Genomic DNA, 14,727 nt, shown 5'->3' with positions numbered 1-14,727 from the left:
CGCTCATCCACTGACCCACTCACTAACTCACCCACTCATTAGCTCATCCACTGACCCACCCACTCACCCACTGACCCACTCACTAACTCACCCAATCAATAGCTCATCCACTGACCCACCCACTCACTCACCCACTGACCCACCCACCCACTCACCCACTGACCCACCCACCCACTCACCCACTGACCCACCCACTCACTAATTCACCCAATCATTCGCTCATCCACTGACCCACCCACTAACTCACCCACTCATTCGCTCATCCACTGACCCACTGACCCACTCACTCACCCACTCATCCACTTACCCACTCACTCACTTTGCCTGCTATACAAGTCGTGGGTTCGAACCAGACGCTGACGATGCCTGCTGCTCGATACTTGTAGTTATCATCTCCTAGCCACCGTGATGATGATGAGAGTGTCTCTACCAGGTGAGGCAGCTGTTAACTACCTCGCCTGGTATACAGGAGGTCGTGAGTTCGATCTTGACCCTGATAATGCCTGCTGCTGTATATTTGGAGTTTGCGTGGTTCTCATTATCCGGGTGGCGAGATGTTAATTACCTCACCCGGTATGCAGGTCGTGGGTTCGACCCTGATGATGCCTGCTACTGTATATTTATAGGGTGTGCAAGTCTCTCTCTCTTATCACGCTCGCTATGAGATGTTAAATACCTCGCCTGGTATACAGGAGATCGTGAGATCTATCCCGAACCCTGACGAAACTTGCTGCTGTATATTTGGAGTTTGCATCTCTCTCTCTCTCTCCTCGTGGTGGTTGTGTGGATTTTATTCTCCGGCTCCTCTGGTTTTTCCCCTCTACATTTATAATCAACTGGCCTTCGAGTGAGGCCAGTTGTAGGATGGCTTGATTCTGGGCTCGGCAAACAGCCAGTGGAAAATACCCAGACCGTGAAGGCTCGGTACGGATGGTACAGTGGGATAAGGGGGAAGGTGTTCGTTCGTTTTTCAGTCCGCTTGTCCTGGCGAGAGTCAAAGCAGCAGTATGTTGAGTTGGGTGGTCCAGATCTTCCTTTCCCTGGCGACAGACACTAGATTTTTCTGGGGAATTACAGGTGTTCCCAGGCTGGCCAAGTGACAATCCCACCAGCTTGTCCTGGGCCGGCCCTGAGGTCTTCGCCCACTGGGATGTGCCCGGGAGAGTTCCCGGGGAAGTCTACCGGGGGACATACTGTACTTTCCAGGTTCCTGAACCCTCAACTCGCTCCTCTCGGTCCCGAGGACCAGCGGCACGACTCTAAGGCCCTCCTCCGCGATTACCGAGCTCCTCACCCGATCACGAACGGCGAGCCCAGCGACCTTGGGGGAGAAACCTAATTTTGTCCCCTAGGACCCGCGATCTCATCCTCTCGGTCATTACCCAAAGCTCATGATCATAGGAGAGGGTGGGAACATAGATCGATCTGGAAACCGAGAACATTGTTCGAGAACTCAGCTTCCGTTTCACTACTACGGAAAGGGACAGCACCCGCAATACTGCGGATGTCGTACAGATCCACCGGCCAATCTCCCAGTTACCGGCTACATGTAGTCGGCTTCTTTTCATCTCCACCACCTAGGGCTCCCCCCCCCCTCCCCCCCCAGTGACGTGACATTCCACGTCCAATAGCAAGTGTCCATTCCGTCCGAGACCATCCTTCTCCCTGCCATCGCACCCACTCCTCACCCTTCGTCCTGCGGACGGTGGGCCCCTCTGGATGGCGCCACAGCCAGTTGGGGCTGGGCCCATCCGGGTCAAGTGGGTCACCCTGCCACCAGGCGCTTGCCGGCGAACACCACCCCCAGGCCCCGGCTCCATCGGGGGGTTCTCTAATTCCATATTTTTGAACCAATCGCAAGGGGCCTTTGTTTTGGACCGTTGTTTGTTTGGAACCGACCCAAAGGAGACCCTACCAGGAGCAGAAGATTTCAGGTGACAAAGCTCCGAGGCTCAAAGGAACACACAAACCCCACCACCGCAATAAGGTTACGATCCCTCGGTGTAAGGTTCATATCTCTGGCGAAACGTACACACACACACACACCGGAGCGAGAAAGAGGAGAGTTCTCGCTCTCTCTCTCGCACCCCGGATCATGGCGAGATAAGAGGCAAAACGTTCTGCCAGGTATGGATTGACGCAACCGGTGGCAGGCACGCACGCATGCACATATTTGACAAAATCAATCAATCGGGGAAACCTTTTGGATCTCGCCATGATACGTCATCACGGAATCGCTTTAGAATGATTTAGCCGGTCAGGACGTTTTGTTTGTACACGGGCATCCGTTTTGTTTAGTTTTTATTCTCATGCAAGCAACGGGAAATTTCGTTTTTGTCGTCGTCGTCGTCGTGGTGTTTGGAACTTTGACATTCGATTCGTCGCATGGCCACATTTGACCCCCCCCCCCCACTCCCGACACATCCAAGAACCGGCCGGACCGTTCCCGAAGTGTTTGCGGAGTGCTTTCTGCATCACCCCGCCCCCCTCCTCCTCCTCTTCCCATCTGGGAAGAGGAGGGGGAGGGGGGATGATTCACGCGCTCGCCAAACTATCCCCCCCCCCCTTCTCTCTTCCACTTTGTTGGAGAATCACCCCGCAGACTTCATCCATTCGTTCGGTCGACGAGTGGTGGCGGTGGTGGTGGCGGTGAATGTGGGGTGCCGGTGAATGTGGTGATGGTGAATGTGGTGGTGGTGGTGAATGTGGGGGTGGTGGTGAATGTGGGGGTGGTGAATGTGGGGGTGGCGGTGAATGTGGGGGTGGTGAATGTGGGGGTGGCGGTGAATGTGGTGGTGGCGGTGAATGTGGTGGTGGTGGCGGTGAATGTGGGGGTGGCTGTTGAATGTGGGGGTGGCTGTTGAATGTGGGGGTGGTGAATGTGGTGGTGGTGAATGTGGGGGTGGCGTTGAATGTGGGGGTGGCGGTGAATGTGGGGGTGGCGTTGAATGTGGCGGTGGCGGTAAATGTGGGGGTGGCGGTGAATGTGGGGGTGGCGGTGAATGTGGGGGTGGCGGTGAATGTGGGGGTGGCGGTGAATGTGGGGGTGGCGGTGAATGTGGCGGTGGTGAATGTGGGGGGGCCCCCGTGTGAACCTCTCGTTTCGTCGCATTAACGTCGCGAACGTTCCCTGCCAGATTTATGAGTGAAGGGACTGCCGCGTCAAAGCGGTGGGTGCCAATGAAGACTCCCACCTGCACCGTCGCTCAGCTCGCACCGCTCACCTGCCAGGCAGGGCCTGTGCACAGGTGTACACCTGTGCACAGGTGTACACCTGTGCAGGTGCGCACCTGTGCACAGGTGTACGCCTGTACAACCACAAACCTGCAAAGATGCACATCACGATGCTACTGCAAAAATTCGGGGTCTTGTACGTGCGTCTGTATGTTGAACTTCTTTCGCGCCGTACGCAGCCAATCAAGCTAATCGCAGGTCCAAGCACGCACAGCCTGGACGCCCGCACACCTGCCCCCTGCAACACCGTCTCATGATTCTGTATAGACCCTGGCTGTGGTTTGCCTACAGCACCACCCCCCCCTCGCCCCACCTTGACAGCACCCCGCCTCCCTGTGGATCTGTACGGGGCGCGGGGCGGGGGGGGGGGAGAAAACACGCGAGCTGGCACTGCCCGCATACGCGTCGTTCACTCACTCACTCGCTCACTCGCTCACCTACTAACCCACCCACCCCTCACCTCCTCCACCACGCTTTCCCTCTAAACCACCACCGCCGCCGCCGCCAGCGGCCCCCGGTTGGCTCTCTTGGAGAGGGCCGAGTTAGCCAGGGCGGTGTGTGGGGGTGGTGCCAACATCACCCCACTCCCAGTGCGCCTCTCTCAATCTCGGCAGCCACTCACTTAAACACGGCGGGGGGGGGGGGGATGGAGGGGAGGGGGGGGGCAGCGGCGAGTGGTGTCACAGTGGTTAGCGCACTGCGCTATGAACTATCCACCACCTTGATTCTATTCTCTGCCCGACATCATTGGCGAGTTTTAACAGATCCTGGCCCACTCCCACTCACTCTGACCCACCCACCCACCCACTCCCACCCACCTACCCACACCCCTCTCCCCACACTCCCACATTTCCCAAACCCATCGCCACGGCTGGCATGGCAGGTGGGGGGGGGGGGGGGGGGTTGGAGGGAGGGGGGCCACCAGTGCATTGGCGAAAGGCCCCAGAGATTATTCCTCAAATCAACCATTTCATTGTCCTCAAGTCGACTTTGAAGTAGGGTCCCCCCCCACCCACCTCTTGCTTGCTATGTCTTAGCCAATTTTTTTTATTTTTAATTACCATTGTTTGTTGTTGTTCGGGCGGCCGTGGGTTAAAAGTGGAGGGGGGTGGCCGGAGAAAGCCCCACTCAGGAAGTGCACTGAGCAGACGGCTTCAGAAGCCTGCAGCGGGCCCCCGAGCCCCGAGGGCCGTCCCTCGCACAGCCAAATTTTTCTGCTTGACTCGCCAACTCTCCCAGAGGCGCAGCGATCTGGATACCCGGGGATCTGGATACTCGGATCTGGAAACCCTCCTCCTGTCATCTGGAACACGCCGGGGTACGGGGGGGGGTGGGGGGTGCAATTATAAACCCAAAGTGGACTGCGTGGATTCGGGAGTAAGTCGGGGACACGCTCGCGGGCGGCTCTCTGCCATCAACCGCTCCGTCCCCCTCCCCCCCCCCAGCAATCCGGTCCTGCGTGTCGCTCGCCCACCCCCCCCTCCTCCTCCTCGACACACCGCGCCCCCGTGCCGTGCGTGCCATCCACCGTCGCGTGCAGGTGGCCTGCCAAAGAGTGCCCCGCCCTCGATCGCCCACGACAGAAAAGGCTCAACCGGCGCAATGGAAACGCCGCCGCGGCCGCTGCCGCCACCGCTGCTGCCGCGGCTGCTGCTGCCAACCCAACGTCTCGACCAAGCGGTTTTGGGCGGAATTCCCTTTTTTTTTCTCTCAGCTCTCTCTCTCTCTCCCCCACCGCCACCCATCCCCCGCTTCCTTCGGGTCCTCACGAAAACAGCCGGGGGAGCAGCGTGGTCAAAACGAGAGAGAGAGAGACAGAGAGAGCGAAAAATAATAATAAAATTAAAATAAACGAGGGCACGCGGAGAGACTTTCCGCCCGGCTTCCCCGGCCGGCGGCTCCAGACGCTCAGTGCCAACCCAAGCCTGCGCCCGCCCGCGTGACGGATGGCCGGCGGGCAGGCGGGCTTTCAGAGAGCGAGCAACCGACGACGAACGGACACAGACGCACGCCGGCGGATCGGCATCGCCGGCTCGGCCGCCGCTCCGGCGTTGCGTCTAAGGGGAGATGGCGACGTTTTGCCGGCGCCGGCGATGGCGTTTTCGCCGAAATCGCCGGCTTTCAACATTTATTCGGTTAAATTTTTTGGTTTCCCAAATGCTTCGGTGGAAGAGGCGGAGGGAAGCGAGGGAGGCTGGCTCCTCCCTTTCGCCACTCCGTCCAAAGAGCGGCTGCTGAGGCAGCCGCCACCACCGCCGCCGCCGCCGCCGCCGCCGCCGCCGCGGCCGCCGCGGATTTCCGCCGCTGGCGCTGCCGAGGGTTTCTATTCCGAGCGAGATGGCGGCGCGTCCCTTCAGTGTGGAGGGTTGGACTGGCCCAGGTTGAACTGCTTCTGCTTCTGCTGCATCAGCAGCTGCTCCAGCGCCAGCGGCCCCGGCTGCATCACCGAGTTCGACCACAGCGACTGCACGGAGAGACAAACGGCGGGGGGGGGGGGGGTGGAGGGAGGCGCCGCACGCCGCCGATTCAAACGTCTGCGGAGTAACAAAAAAACTGGCCACGAAAACGAAAGCCTGACGATGCCTGCTGCTGTATATTCGGAGTTTGCGTGTCTCTCTCATCATCATCATCACGGTGGCTAGGAGATGTTAACTACCTCGCCTGGTACACAGAAGGTCACGGGTTCAATCCCAACCCTGACGATGCCTGGCTGTATATTTGGAGTTTGCGTGTCTCTCTCATCATCATCACGGTGGCTAGGAGATGTTAACTACCTCGCCTGGTACGCAGGAGGTCACGGGTTCAATCCCAACCCTGACGATGCCTGGCTGTATATTTGGAGTTTGCGTCTCTCTCTCTCTCTCTCTCCACGTGGTCCTCCAATTTTTTCCCTCCACATTTAGAATCAACATCACGCAATTAGAGCGTTTGGCTGCGATACATTTTCACAAAATGATAAGTTCACTTGAGCTAGCATTTGTGGTGGTCAGGTCGCTTCTGAAGAAGAGCTATATAGCTCAGTGGGGCCTTACCTGGTCAAATAAAAAATAGTTTAGTTTACACTTCACACCAGGCACTCATTTGAGAACGAGCCGACCAAGGGGAGGGCCATGATTGGTTCATGAAATTTTGCTCAGCCGGTGGTAGCCGCTGAGTTTGTGATGGGGGTTCATTGTTTCATTCCTGTTGCTCCGTGCACCCCGGTACCATTCCCGTTCTGCTGTAATGTATGTATAGTGTAGTGTATAGTGTAGTGTATAGTGTAGTGTATTGTGTAGTGTATAGTGAAGTGTATAGTGTAGTGTATAGTGTAGTGTATTGTGTAGTGTATAGTGTATTGTGTAGTGTATAGTGTAGTGTAAAGTGTAGTGTATTGTGTAGTGTATAGTGTAGTGTATAGTGTAGTGTAAAGTGAAGTGTATAGTGTAGTAGTGTATAGTGTAGTGTATAGTGTAGTGTATAGTGTAGTGTATTGTGTAGTGTATAGTGTAGTGTAAAGTGAAGTGTATAGTGTAGTGTATTGTGTAGTGTATAGTGTAGTGTAAAGTGAAGTGTATAGTGTAGTGTATAGTGTAGTGTATAGTGTAGTGTATAGTGTAGTGTAAAGTGAAGTGTATAGTGTAGTGTATTGTGTAGTGTATAGTGTAGTATAAAGTGAAGTGTATAGAAGTGTATAGTGTAGTAGTGTATAGTATTGTAGTGTATAGAAGTGTAGTGTATAATGTAGTGTATAGTGTAGTGTATAGTGTAGTGTATAGTGTAGTGTATAGTGTAGTGTATTGTGTAGTGTATTGTGTAGTGTATAGTGTAGTGTAAAGTGAAGTGTATAGTGTAGTAGTGTATAGTGTAGTGTATAGTGTAGTGTAAAGTGAAGTGTATAGTGTAGTGTATAGTGCATAGTGTAGTGTACAGGGTAGTGTATAGTGTAGTGTACAGGGTAGTGTGTAATAGTGTAGCGTATAGTGTAGTGTATTGTGTAGTGTAAAGTGAAGTGTATAGAAGTGTATAGTGTAGTAGTGTATAGTGTAGTGTATAATGTAGTGCATAGTGTAGTGTATAGTGTAGTGTATAGTGCATAGTGTAGTGTACAGGGTAGTGTATAGTGTAGTGTACATGGTAGTGTGTAATAGTGTAGCGTATAGTGTAGTGTATTGTGTAGTGTAAAGTGAAGTGTATAGAAGTGTATAGTGTAGTAGTGTAGTGTATAGTGTAGTGTACAGGTTAGTGTGTAATAGTGTAGCGTATAGTGTCGTCTATAGTAGTGTATAGTGTAGTGTGTGTAATGTATCGCGTACCGTAGTGTATAGTGTAGTGTATAGTGCATAGTGTAGTGTATAGTGTAGTGTATAGTGCATAGTGTAGTGTACAGGGTAGTGTATAGTGTAGTGTACAGGTTAGTGTGCAATAGTGTAGCGTATAGTGTCGTCTATAGTAGTGTATAGTGTAGTGTGTGTAATGTATCGCGTAATGTAGTGTATAGCGTTCTAAAGAAATTACTTTGTCAATCTGGAAGATGATTTAAAAGTGCACAGCTCCAGCGGCTTCCTAATATCAGAACGAAGAGCGTTCCAGACGGCCGGAGAAGTGCGTCTGAAAGCGCCGTGCGGCGATGTGGGTGACCACCGTCCCCTTTTCGACGGCCAGCCAAAGGCCGCTGCTACTGCGAGAATGAGCGGAGTGTCGCGTGATCGTGCCGGTTCACGCGTGACAGGAAGCACTTGGTGTGTGTGTGTAGTGTGTGTGTACTGTGTGTGTAGTGTGTGTGTAGTGTGTGTGTACTGTGTGTGTAGTGTGTGTGTAGTGTGTGTGTAGTGTGTGTGTACTGTGTGTGTACTGTGTGTGTGTAGTGTGTGTGTAGTGTGTGTGTACTGTGTGTGTACTGTGTGTGTACTGTGTGTGTAGTGTGTGTGTAGTGTGTGTGTAGTGTGTGTGTAGTGTGTGTGTAGTGTGTGTGTACTGTGTGTGTAGTGTGTGTGTACTGTGTGTGTACTGTGTGTGTAGTGTGTGTGTAGTGTGTGTGTACTGTGTGTGTAGTGTGTGTGTACTGTGTGTGTACTGTGTGTGTAGTGTGTGTGTACTGTGTGTGTAGTGTGTGTGTAGTGTGTGTGTACTGTGTGTGTAGTGTGTGTGTACTGTGTGTGTACTGTGTGTGTGTAGTGTGTGTGTAGTGTGTGTGTACTGTGTGTGTAGTGTGTGTGTAGTGTGTGTGTAGTGTGTGTAGTGTGTGTGTACTGTGTGTGTGTAGTGTGTGTGTACTGTGTGTGTGTAGTGTGTGTGTAGTGTGTGTGTAGTGTGTGTGTACTGTGTGTGTACTGTGTGTGTAGTGTGTGTGTACTGTGTGTGTAGTGTGTGTGTAGTGTGTGTGTACTGTGTGTGTAGTGTGTGTGTAGTGTGTGTGTGTAGTGTGTGTGTACTGTGTGTGTACTGTGTGTGTGTAGTGTGTGTGTAGTGTGTGTGTAGTGTGTGTGTACTGTGTGTGTACTGTGTGTGTACTGTGTGTGTAGTGTGTGTGTAGTGTGTGTGTACTGTGTGTGTAGTGTGTGTGTACTGTGTGTGTAGTGTGTGTGTACTGTGTGTGTAGTGTGTGTGTACTGTGTGTGTACTGTGTGTGTAGTGTGTGTGTAGTGTGTGTGTACTGTGTGTGTAGTGTGTGTGTACTGTGTGTGTACTGTGTGTGTAGTGTGTGTGTACTGTGTGTGTAGTGTGTGTGTAGTGTGTGTGTACTGTGTGTGTAGTGTGTGTGTACTGTGTGTGTGTAGTGTGTGTGTAGTGTGTGTGTACTGTGTGTGTAGTGTGTGTGTAGTGTGTGTAGTGTGTGTGTACTGTGTGTGTGTAGTGTGTGTGTACTGTGTGTGTGTAGTGTGTGTGTAGTGTGTGTGTAGTGTGTGTGTACTGTGTGTGTAGTGTGTGTGTACTGTGTGTGTAGTGTGTGTGTAGTGTGTGTGTACTGTGTGTGTAGTGTGTGTGTACTGTGTGTGTAGTGTGTGTACTGTGTGTGTACTGTGTGTGTAGTGTGTGTGTAGTGTGTGTGTAGTGTGTGTGTACTGTGTGTGTACTGTGTGTGTATTGTGTGTGTACTGTGTGTGTAGTGTGTGTGTAGTGTGTGTGTACTGTGTGTGTAGTGTGTGTGTACTGTGTGTGTAGTGTGTGTGTACTGTGTGTGTAGTGTGTGTGTGGTGTGTGTGTAGTGTGTGTGTAGTGTGTGTGTAGTGTGTGTGTAGTGTGTGTGTACTGTGTGTGTACTGTGTGTGTAGTGTGTGTGTACTGTGTGTGTACTGTGTGTGTAGTGTGTGTGTACTGTGTGTGTAGTGTGTGTGTACTGTGTGTGTAGTGTGTGTGTAGTGTGTGTGTACTGTGTGTGTAGTGTGTGTGTACTGTGTGTGTACTGTGTGTGTAGTGTGTGTGTAGTGTGTGTGTACTGTGTGTGTAGTGTGTGTAGTGTGTGTGTAGTGTGTGTGTACTGTGTGTGTACTGTGTGTGTGTAGTGTGTGTGTAGTGTGTGTAGTGTGTGTGTAGTGTGTGTGTAGCGTGTGTGTACTGTGTGTGTACTGTGTGTGTACTGTGTGTGTACTGTGTGTGTAGTGTGTGTGTAGTGTGTGTGTAGTGTGTGTGTAGTGTGTGTGTACTGTGTGTGTACTGTGTGTGTAGTGTGTGTGTAGTGTGTGTGTAGTGTGTGTGTAGTGTGTGTGTGTGTAGTGTGTGTGTACTGTGTGTGTAGTGTGTGTGTACTGTGTGTGTACTGTGTGTGTAGTGTGTGTGTACTGTGTGTGTAGTGTGTGTGTAGTGTGTGTGTACTGTGTGTGTAGTGTGTGTGTAGTGTGTGTGTAGTGTGTGTGTACTGTGTGTGTAGTGTGTGTGTACTGTGTGTGTACTGTGTGTGTAGTGTGTGTAGTGTGTGTGTAGTGTGTGTGTACTGTGTGTGTAGTGTGTGTGTAGTGTGTGTGTACTGTGTGTGTACTGTGTGTGTAGTGTGTGTGTAGTGTGTGTGTAGTGTGTGTGTAGTGTGTGTGTACTGTGTGTGTAGTGTGTGTAGTGTGTGTGTAGTGTGTGTGTACTGTGTGTGTACTGTGTGTGTACTGTGTGTGTAGTGTGTGTGTACTGTGTGTGTAGTGTGTGTGTAGTGTGTGTGTAGTGTGTGTGTACTGTGTGTGTAGTGTGTGTGTAGTGTGTGTGTACTGTGTGTGTACTGTGTGTGTACTGTGTGTGTAGTGTGTGTGTAGTGTGTGTGTACTGTGTGTGTAGTGTGTGTGTAGTGTGTGTGTACTGTGAGTGTACTGTGAGTGTACTGTGTGTGTGTAGTGTGTGTGTAGTGTGTGTAGTGTGTGTGTAGTGTGTGTAGTGTGTGTGTAGTGTGTGTGTACTGTGTGTGTAGTGTGTGTGTAGTGTGTGTGTACTGTGTGTGTACTGTGTGTGTAGTGTATGTGTACTGTGTGTGTAGTGTGTGTGTACTGTGTGTGTACTGTGTGTGTAGTGTGTGTGTAGTGTGAGTACTGTGTGTGTACTGTGTGTGTACTGTGTGTGTGTAGTGTGTGTGTAGTGTGTGTGTACTGTGTGTGTACTGTGTGTGTAGTGTGTGTGTAGTGTGTGTGTACTGTGTGTGTACTGTGTGTGTAGTGTGTGTGTACTGTGTGTGTAGTGTGTGTGTAGTGTGTGTGTGTGTGTACTGTGTGTGTAGCGTGTGTGTACTGTGTGTGTACTGTGTGTGTACTGTGTGTGTACTGTGTGTGTAGTGTGTGTGTGTGTGTAGTGTGTGTGTAGTGTGTGTGTACTGTGTGTGTACTGTGTGTGTACTGTGTGTGTAGTGTGTGTGTAGTGTGTGTGTGTAGTGTGTGTGTACTGTGTGTGTAGTGTGTGTGTACTGTGTGTGTAGTGTGTGTACTGTGTGTGTAGTGTGTGTGTGTAGTGTGTGTGTAGTGTGTGTGTACTGTGTGTGTAGTGTGTGTGTACTGTGTGTGTACTGTGTGTGTAGTGTGTGTGTAGTGTGTGTGTAGTGTGTGTGTGTGTGTACTGTGTGTGTAGTGTGTGTGTACTGTGTGTGTAGTGTGTGTGTACTGTGTGTGTACTGTGTGTGTACTGTGTGTGTACTGTGTGTGTGTGTGTAGTGTGTGTGTAGTGTGTGTGTAGTGTGTGTACTGTGTGTGTAGTGTGTGTGTAGTGTGTGTGTACTGTGTGTGTAGTGTGTGTGTACTGTGTGTGTACTGTGTGTGTAGTGTGTGTGTAGTGTGTGTGTGTGTGTAGTGTGTGTGTAGTGTGTGTGTACTGTGTGTGTAGTGTGTGTGTACTGTGTGTGTAGTGTGTGTGTACTGTGTGTGTACTGTGTGTGTAGTGTGTGTGTGTGTAGTGTGTGTGTACTGTGTGTATACTGTGTGTGTAGTGTGTGTGTACTGTGTGTGTGTGTGTAGTGTGTGTGTAGTGTGTGTGTGTAGTGTGTGTACTGTGTGTGTAGTGTGTGTGTACTGTGTGTGTACTGTGTGTGTAGTGTGTGTGTAGTGTGTGTGTAGTGTGTGTGTGTAGTGTGTGTGTAGTGTGTGTGTGTGTGTAGTGTGTGTGTAGTGTGTGTGTAGTGTGTGTGTACTGTGTGTGTAGTGTGTGTGTAGTGTGTGTGTACTGTGTGTGTACTGTGTGTGTACTGTGTGTGTAGTGTGTGTGTGTGTAGTGTGTGTGTACTGTGTGTGTACTGTGTGTGTAGTGTGTGTGTACTGTGTGTGTAGTGTGTGTGTACTGTGTGTGTAGTGTGTGTGTGTAGTGTGTGTGTACTGTGTGTGTAGTGTGTGTGTACTGTGTGTGTACTGTGTGTGTAGTGTGTGTGTAGTGTGTGTGTACTGTGTGTGTACTGTGTGTGTAGTGTGTGCGTACTGTGTGTGTAGTGTGTGTGTGTGTGGTGTGTGTGTAGTGTGTGTGTACTGTGTGTGTAGTGTGTGTGTACTGTGTGTGTACTGTGTGTGTAGTGTGTGTGTACTGTGTGTGTACTGTGTGTGTAGTGTGTGTGTACTGTGTGTGTAGTGTGTGTGTACTGTGTGTGTAGTGTGTGTGTAGTGTGTGTGTAGTGTGTGTAGTGTGTGTGTACTGTGTGTGTAGTGTGTGTGTACTGTGTGTGTAGTGTGTGTGTACTGTGTGTGTAGTGTGTGTGTAGTGTGTGTGTACTGTGTGTGTACTGTGTGTGTACTGTGTGTGTGTCAACGGTATTGGTAGCGGTTAGAACGTCGCGCTACGAACCCGGCGACCCAAGTTCGATTGCCGCTCACGGCCAACACCGGCGACGATCACCTGAACCGGTCGTGGGCCTCCCCTAGGTCGACTCGGCCTCAAATCAGTACCCTGGTGACGATGCGTAAACATCGTCACCACTGGGGAGACAAAGGCGGCCGGACGTGGTGCTGGCCACCCCACGTGCCGTGCCGGCCTTCATGGGAGCTGCTCGCTAACAGCACTCGGCCCCGACAGTTTGCTCAGGCTGTACGGGGGGATCTTTGTCTTTGACGAGCGCGGCCTCGTGAGCTGTACCTTGAGGTTGTCAGCAAGGCTGGGAGGGGGCTCGCTGGCGTGTTGGGCACCCATCCACGGCGCGGCACCGCCACCGCCGCCACGGGATGTCGCGTGCAGCGCCTGAGACGGGAGGACGCGTGGAGGTGGGGGCCACGTGGCGTCCGATGGGAGGTAATCCAGCCCGTAGCCACTCGCCGCTGGACCCAACACAGCCGCACGGCGGACAGGGGACACGGCGGCATCGCGTCGTCGTCGTCATCATCATTGTCATCACATCATCATCATCATTGTCATCACATCATCATCGACCGCATTACGATTGATCATCGGTGATCGACTGCACTCCCGATTGTGGCAATACAGCCCAATCGGTGGATCGTTTGAACGTATTGCGTTGTATATACACTAGTGGCAAGCGGTACAATAAGTAAACAAAAAAAGTTTCCCCCAAATATTTATTAATTTCCCCCCCCCCACCCCCGATTCTCCAAGTCCCCTAGTCAGAAAATCTTGGTGATGGTGGTGGTGGCGATGTGTGGTGGCAGTGGTGGTGGTGGCAATGGTGGTGGAGATGTGTGGTGGCAGTGGTGGTGATGGCGGCGGTGGTGGTGGTGGCGATGTGTGGTGGCAGTGGTGGTGATGGCGGCGGTGGTGGTGGCAGTGGTGGTGATGGCGGCGGTGGTGGTGGCGATGTGTGGTGGCAGTGGTGGTGGTGGCGGTGATGGTGGTGGCAGTGGTGGTGATGGCGGCGGTGGTGGTGGCGATGTGTGGTGGCAGTGGTGGTGGTGGCAATGGTGGTGGCGATGTGTGGTGGCAGTGGTGGTGGTGGCAATGGTGGTGGAGATGTGTGGTGGCAGTGGTGGTGATGGCGGCGGTGGTGGTGGTGGCGATGTGTGGTGGCAGTGGTGGTGATGGCGGCGGTGGTGGTGGCAGTGGTGGTGATGGCGGCGGTGGTGGTGGCGATGTGTGGTGGCAGTGGTGGTGGTGGCGGTGATGGTGGTGGCAGTGGTGGTGATGGCGGCGGTGGTGGTGGCGATGTGTGGTGGCAGTGGTGGTGGTGGCAATGGTGGTGGCGATGTGTGGTGGCAGTGGTGGTGGTGGCAATGGTAGTGGTGGTGGCGATGTGTGGGGGCAGTGGTGCTGATGGCGGCGGTGGTGGTGGCGGCAGTGGTGGCAGTGGCGGTGGCGGTGGTGGTGGTGGCGGTGCGTCAACATCGATTGTCGTAACGTCGGAAGCGGTCGGGTTAGACGGAGCGTTTATACGAGCCGCGGGGCTGACGGACACACGAAGCTTCACGCCGTACAGCGGCAAAACCCAGCCCCGACGACGATTGGCTGGCTCCGCGTTCCAAATGTCAGCTTGGACTCGTGCCCTACCCAGACTTGGTCAAACGGTTCCTCCTCCATTAATTTACGGAATCATTTCTTGGCGGACAGTGGCGTCTGACGCCATGCTGCTGCATATTTGGAGTTTGCGTCTCCCCCTCTCTCCCCCCCCGTGTTTGCGTGGATTTTTATCCATTTAGAATCAACGTCACGCGTTTCAGAGTATTTGGCTGCTGCTGCTGCTGCTGCTGTGAATGTCCACGTGACAATCCACTTGGTTGAGCTATCATTTATGATGGCCAGATCGCTTCTGAAAAAGAGCTGAACAGCTCACTGGGAGCCTTACCTGGTAAAATAAAAAATAGTTGATAGTTTTTACCAAGTAGGCTTTCGCAAAAAATATTGTCCGTCAGTGTTTTATGGGTTAGATCGCATGAATATAAATGAGTCGTTAAAACCGCCACCACCCGACACAACCAGCCTGATCATGCTGGTTGTAATTACCAGTGAAACGTCAAAGTACTCAAATTTCGACTTAAAGCTTTCGTGACTGCAAGGATTCATCTTCTTTGGTTCTTTCGGTAAAGTCACCACGTAGAATGAGAATAAAATAATAAAATAATAAAATTATCACGACGTTTCGGCCACAACACAAGCAGCCTTCTTCTGTCGTCCCGACAG

At 52.1% G+C, this 14,727-nt stretch overlaps 1 protein-coding gene across 4 annotated transcripts in view; it reads right to left on the bottom strand.

The window, feature by feature from the left end:
* Positions 1–4,072: 4,072 nt before the first annotated feature.
* SMG7 (SMG7 nonsense mediated mRNA decay factor) overlaps positions 4,073–14,727 on the bottom strand; it is a 90,491-nt gene continuing 79,836 nt past the window's right edge. For all 4 annotated transcript variants that reach the window (XM_076055994.1, XM_076055995.1, XM_076055996.1 and 1 more), the window contains exons 23-24: positions 12,739–12,917; positions 4,073–5,698 (exon numbers count right to left, since the gene is read on the bottom strand). In XM_076055994.1, the coding sequence (XP_075912109.1) occupies positions 5,588–5,698; positions 12,739–12,917 (290 nt within the window). In that variant the 3' untranslated portion in view covers positions 4,073–5,587. The remainder of the gene's footprint in view (positions 5,699–12,738; positions 12,918–14,727) is intronic.

The sequence above is a fragment of the Petromyzon marinus genome, chromosome 74 (genome assembly GCF_048934315.1).
Source record: "Petromyzon marinus isolate PM22_M1 ecotype Great Lakes invasive population chromosome 74, UKy_Petmar_22M1.pri1.0, whole genome shotgun sequence".
Lineage (NCBI taxonomy): Eukaryota > Metazoa > Chordata > Hyperoartia > Petromyzontiformes > Petromyzontidae > Petromyzon > Petromyzon marinus.
The sequence above is the reverse complement of the archived record's forward strand: the minus strand, read 5'-3'. Positions and strand labels throughout refer to the sequence as shown.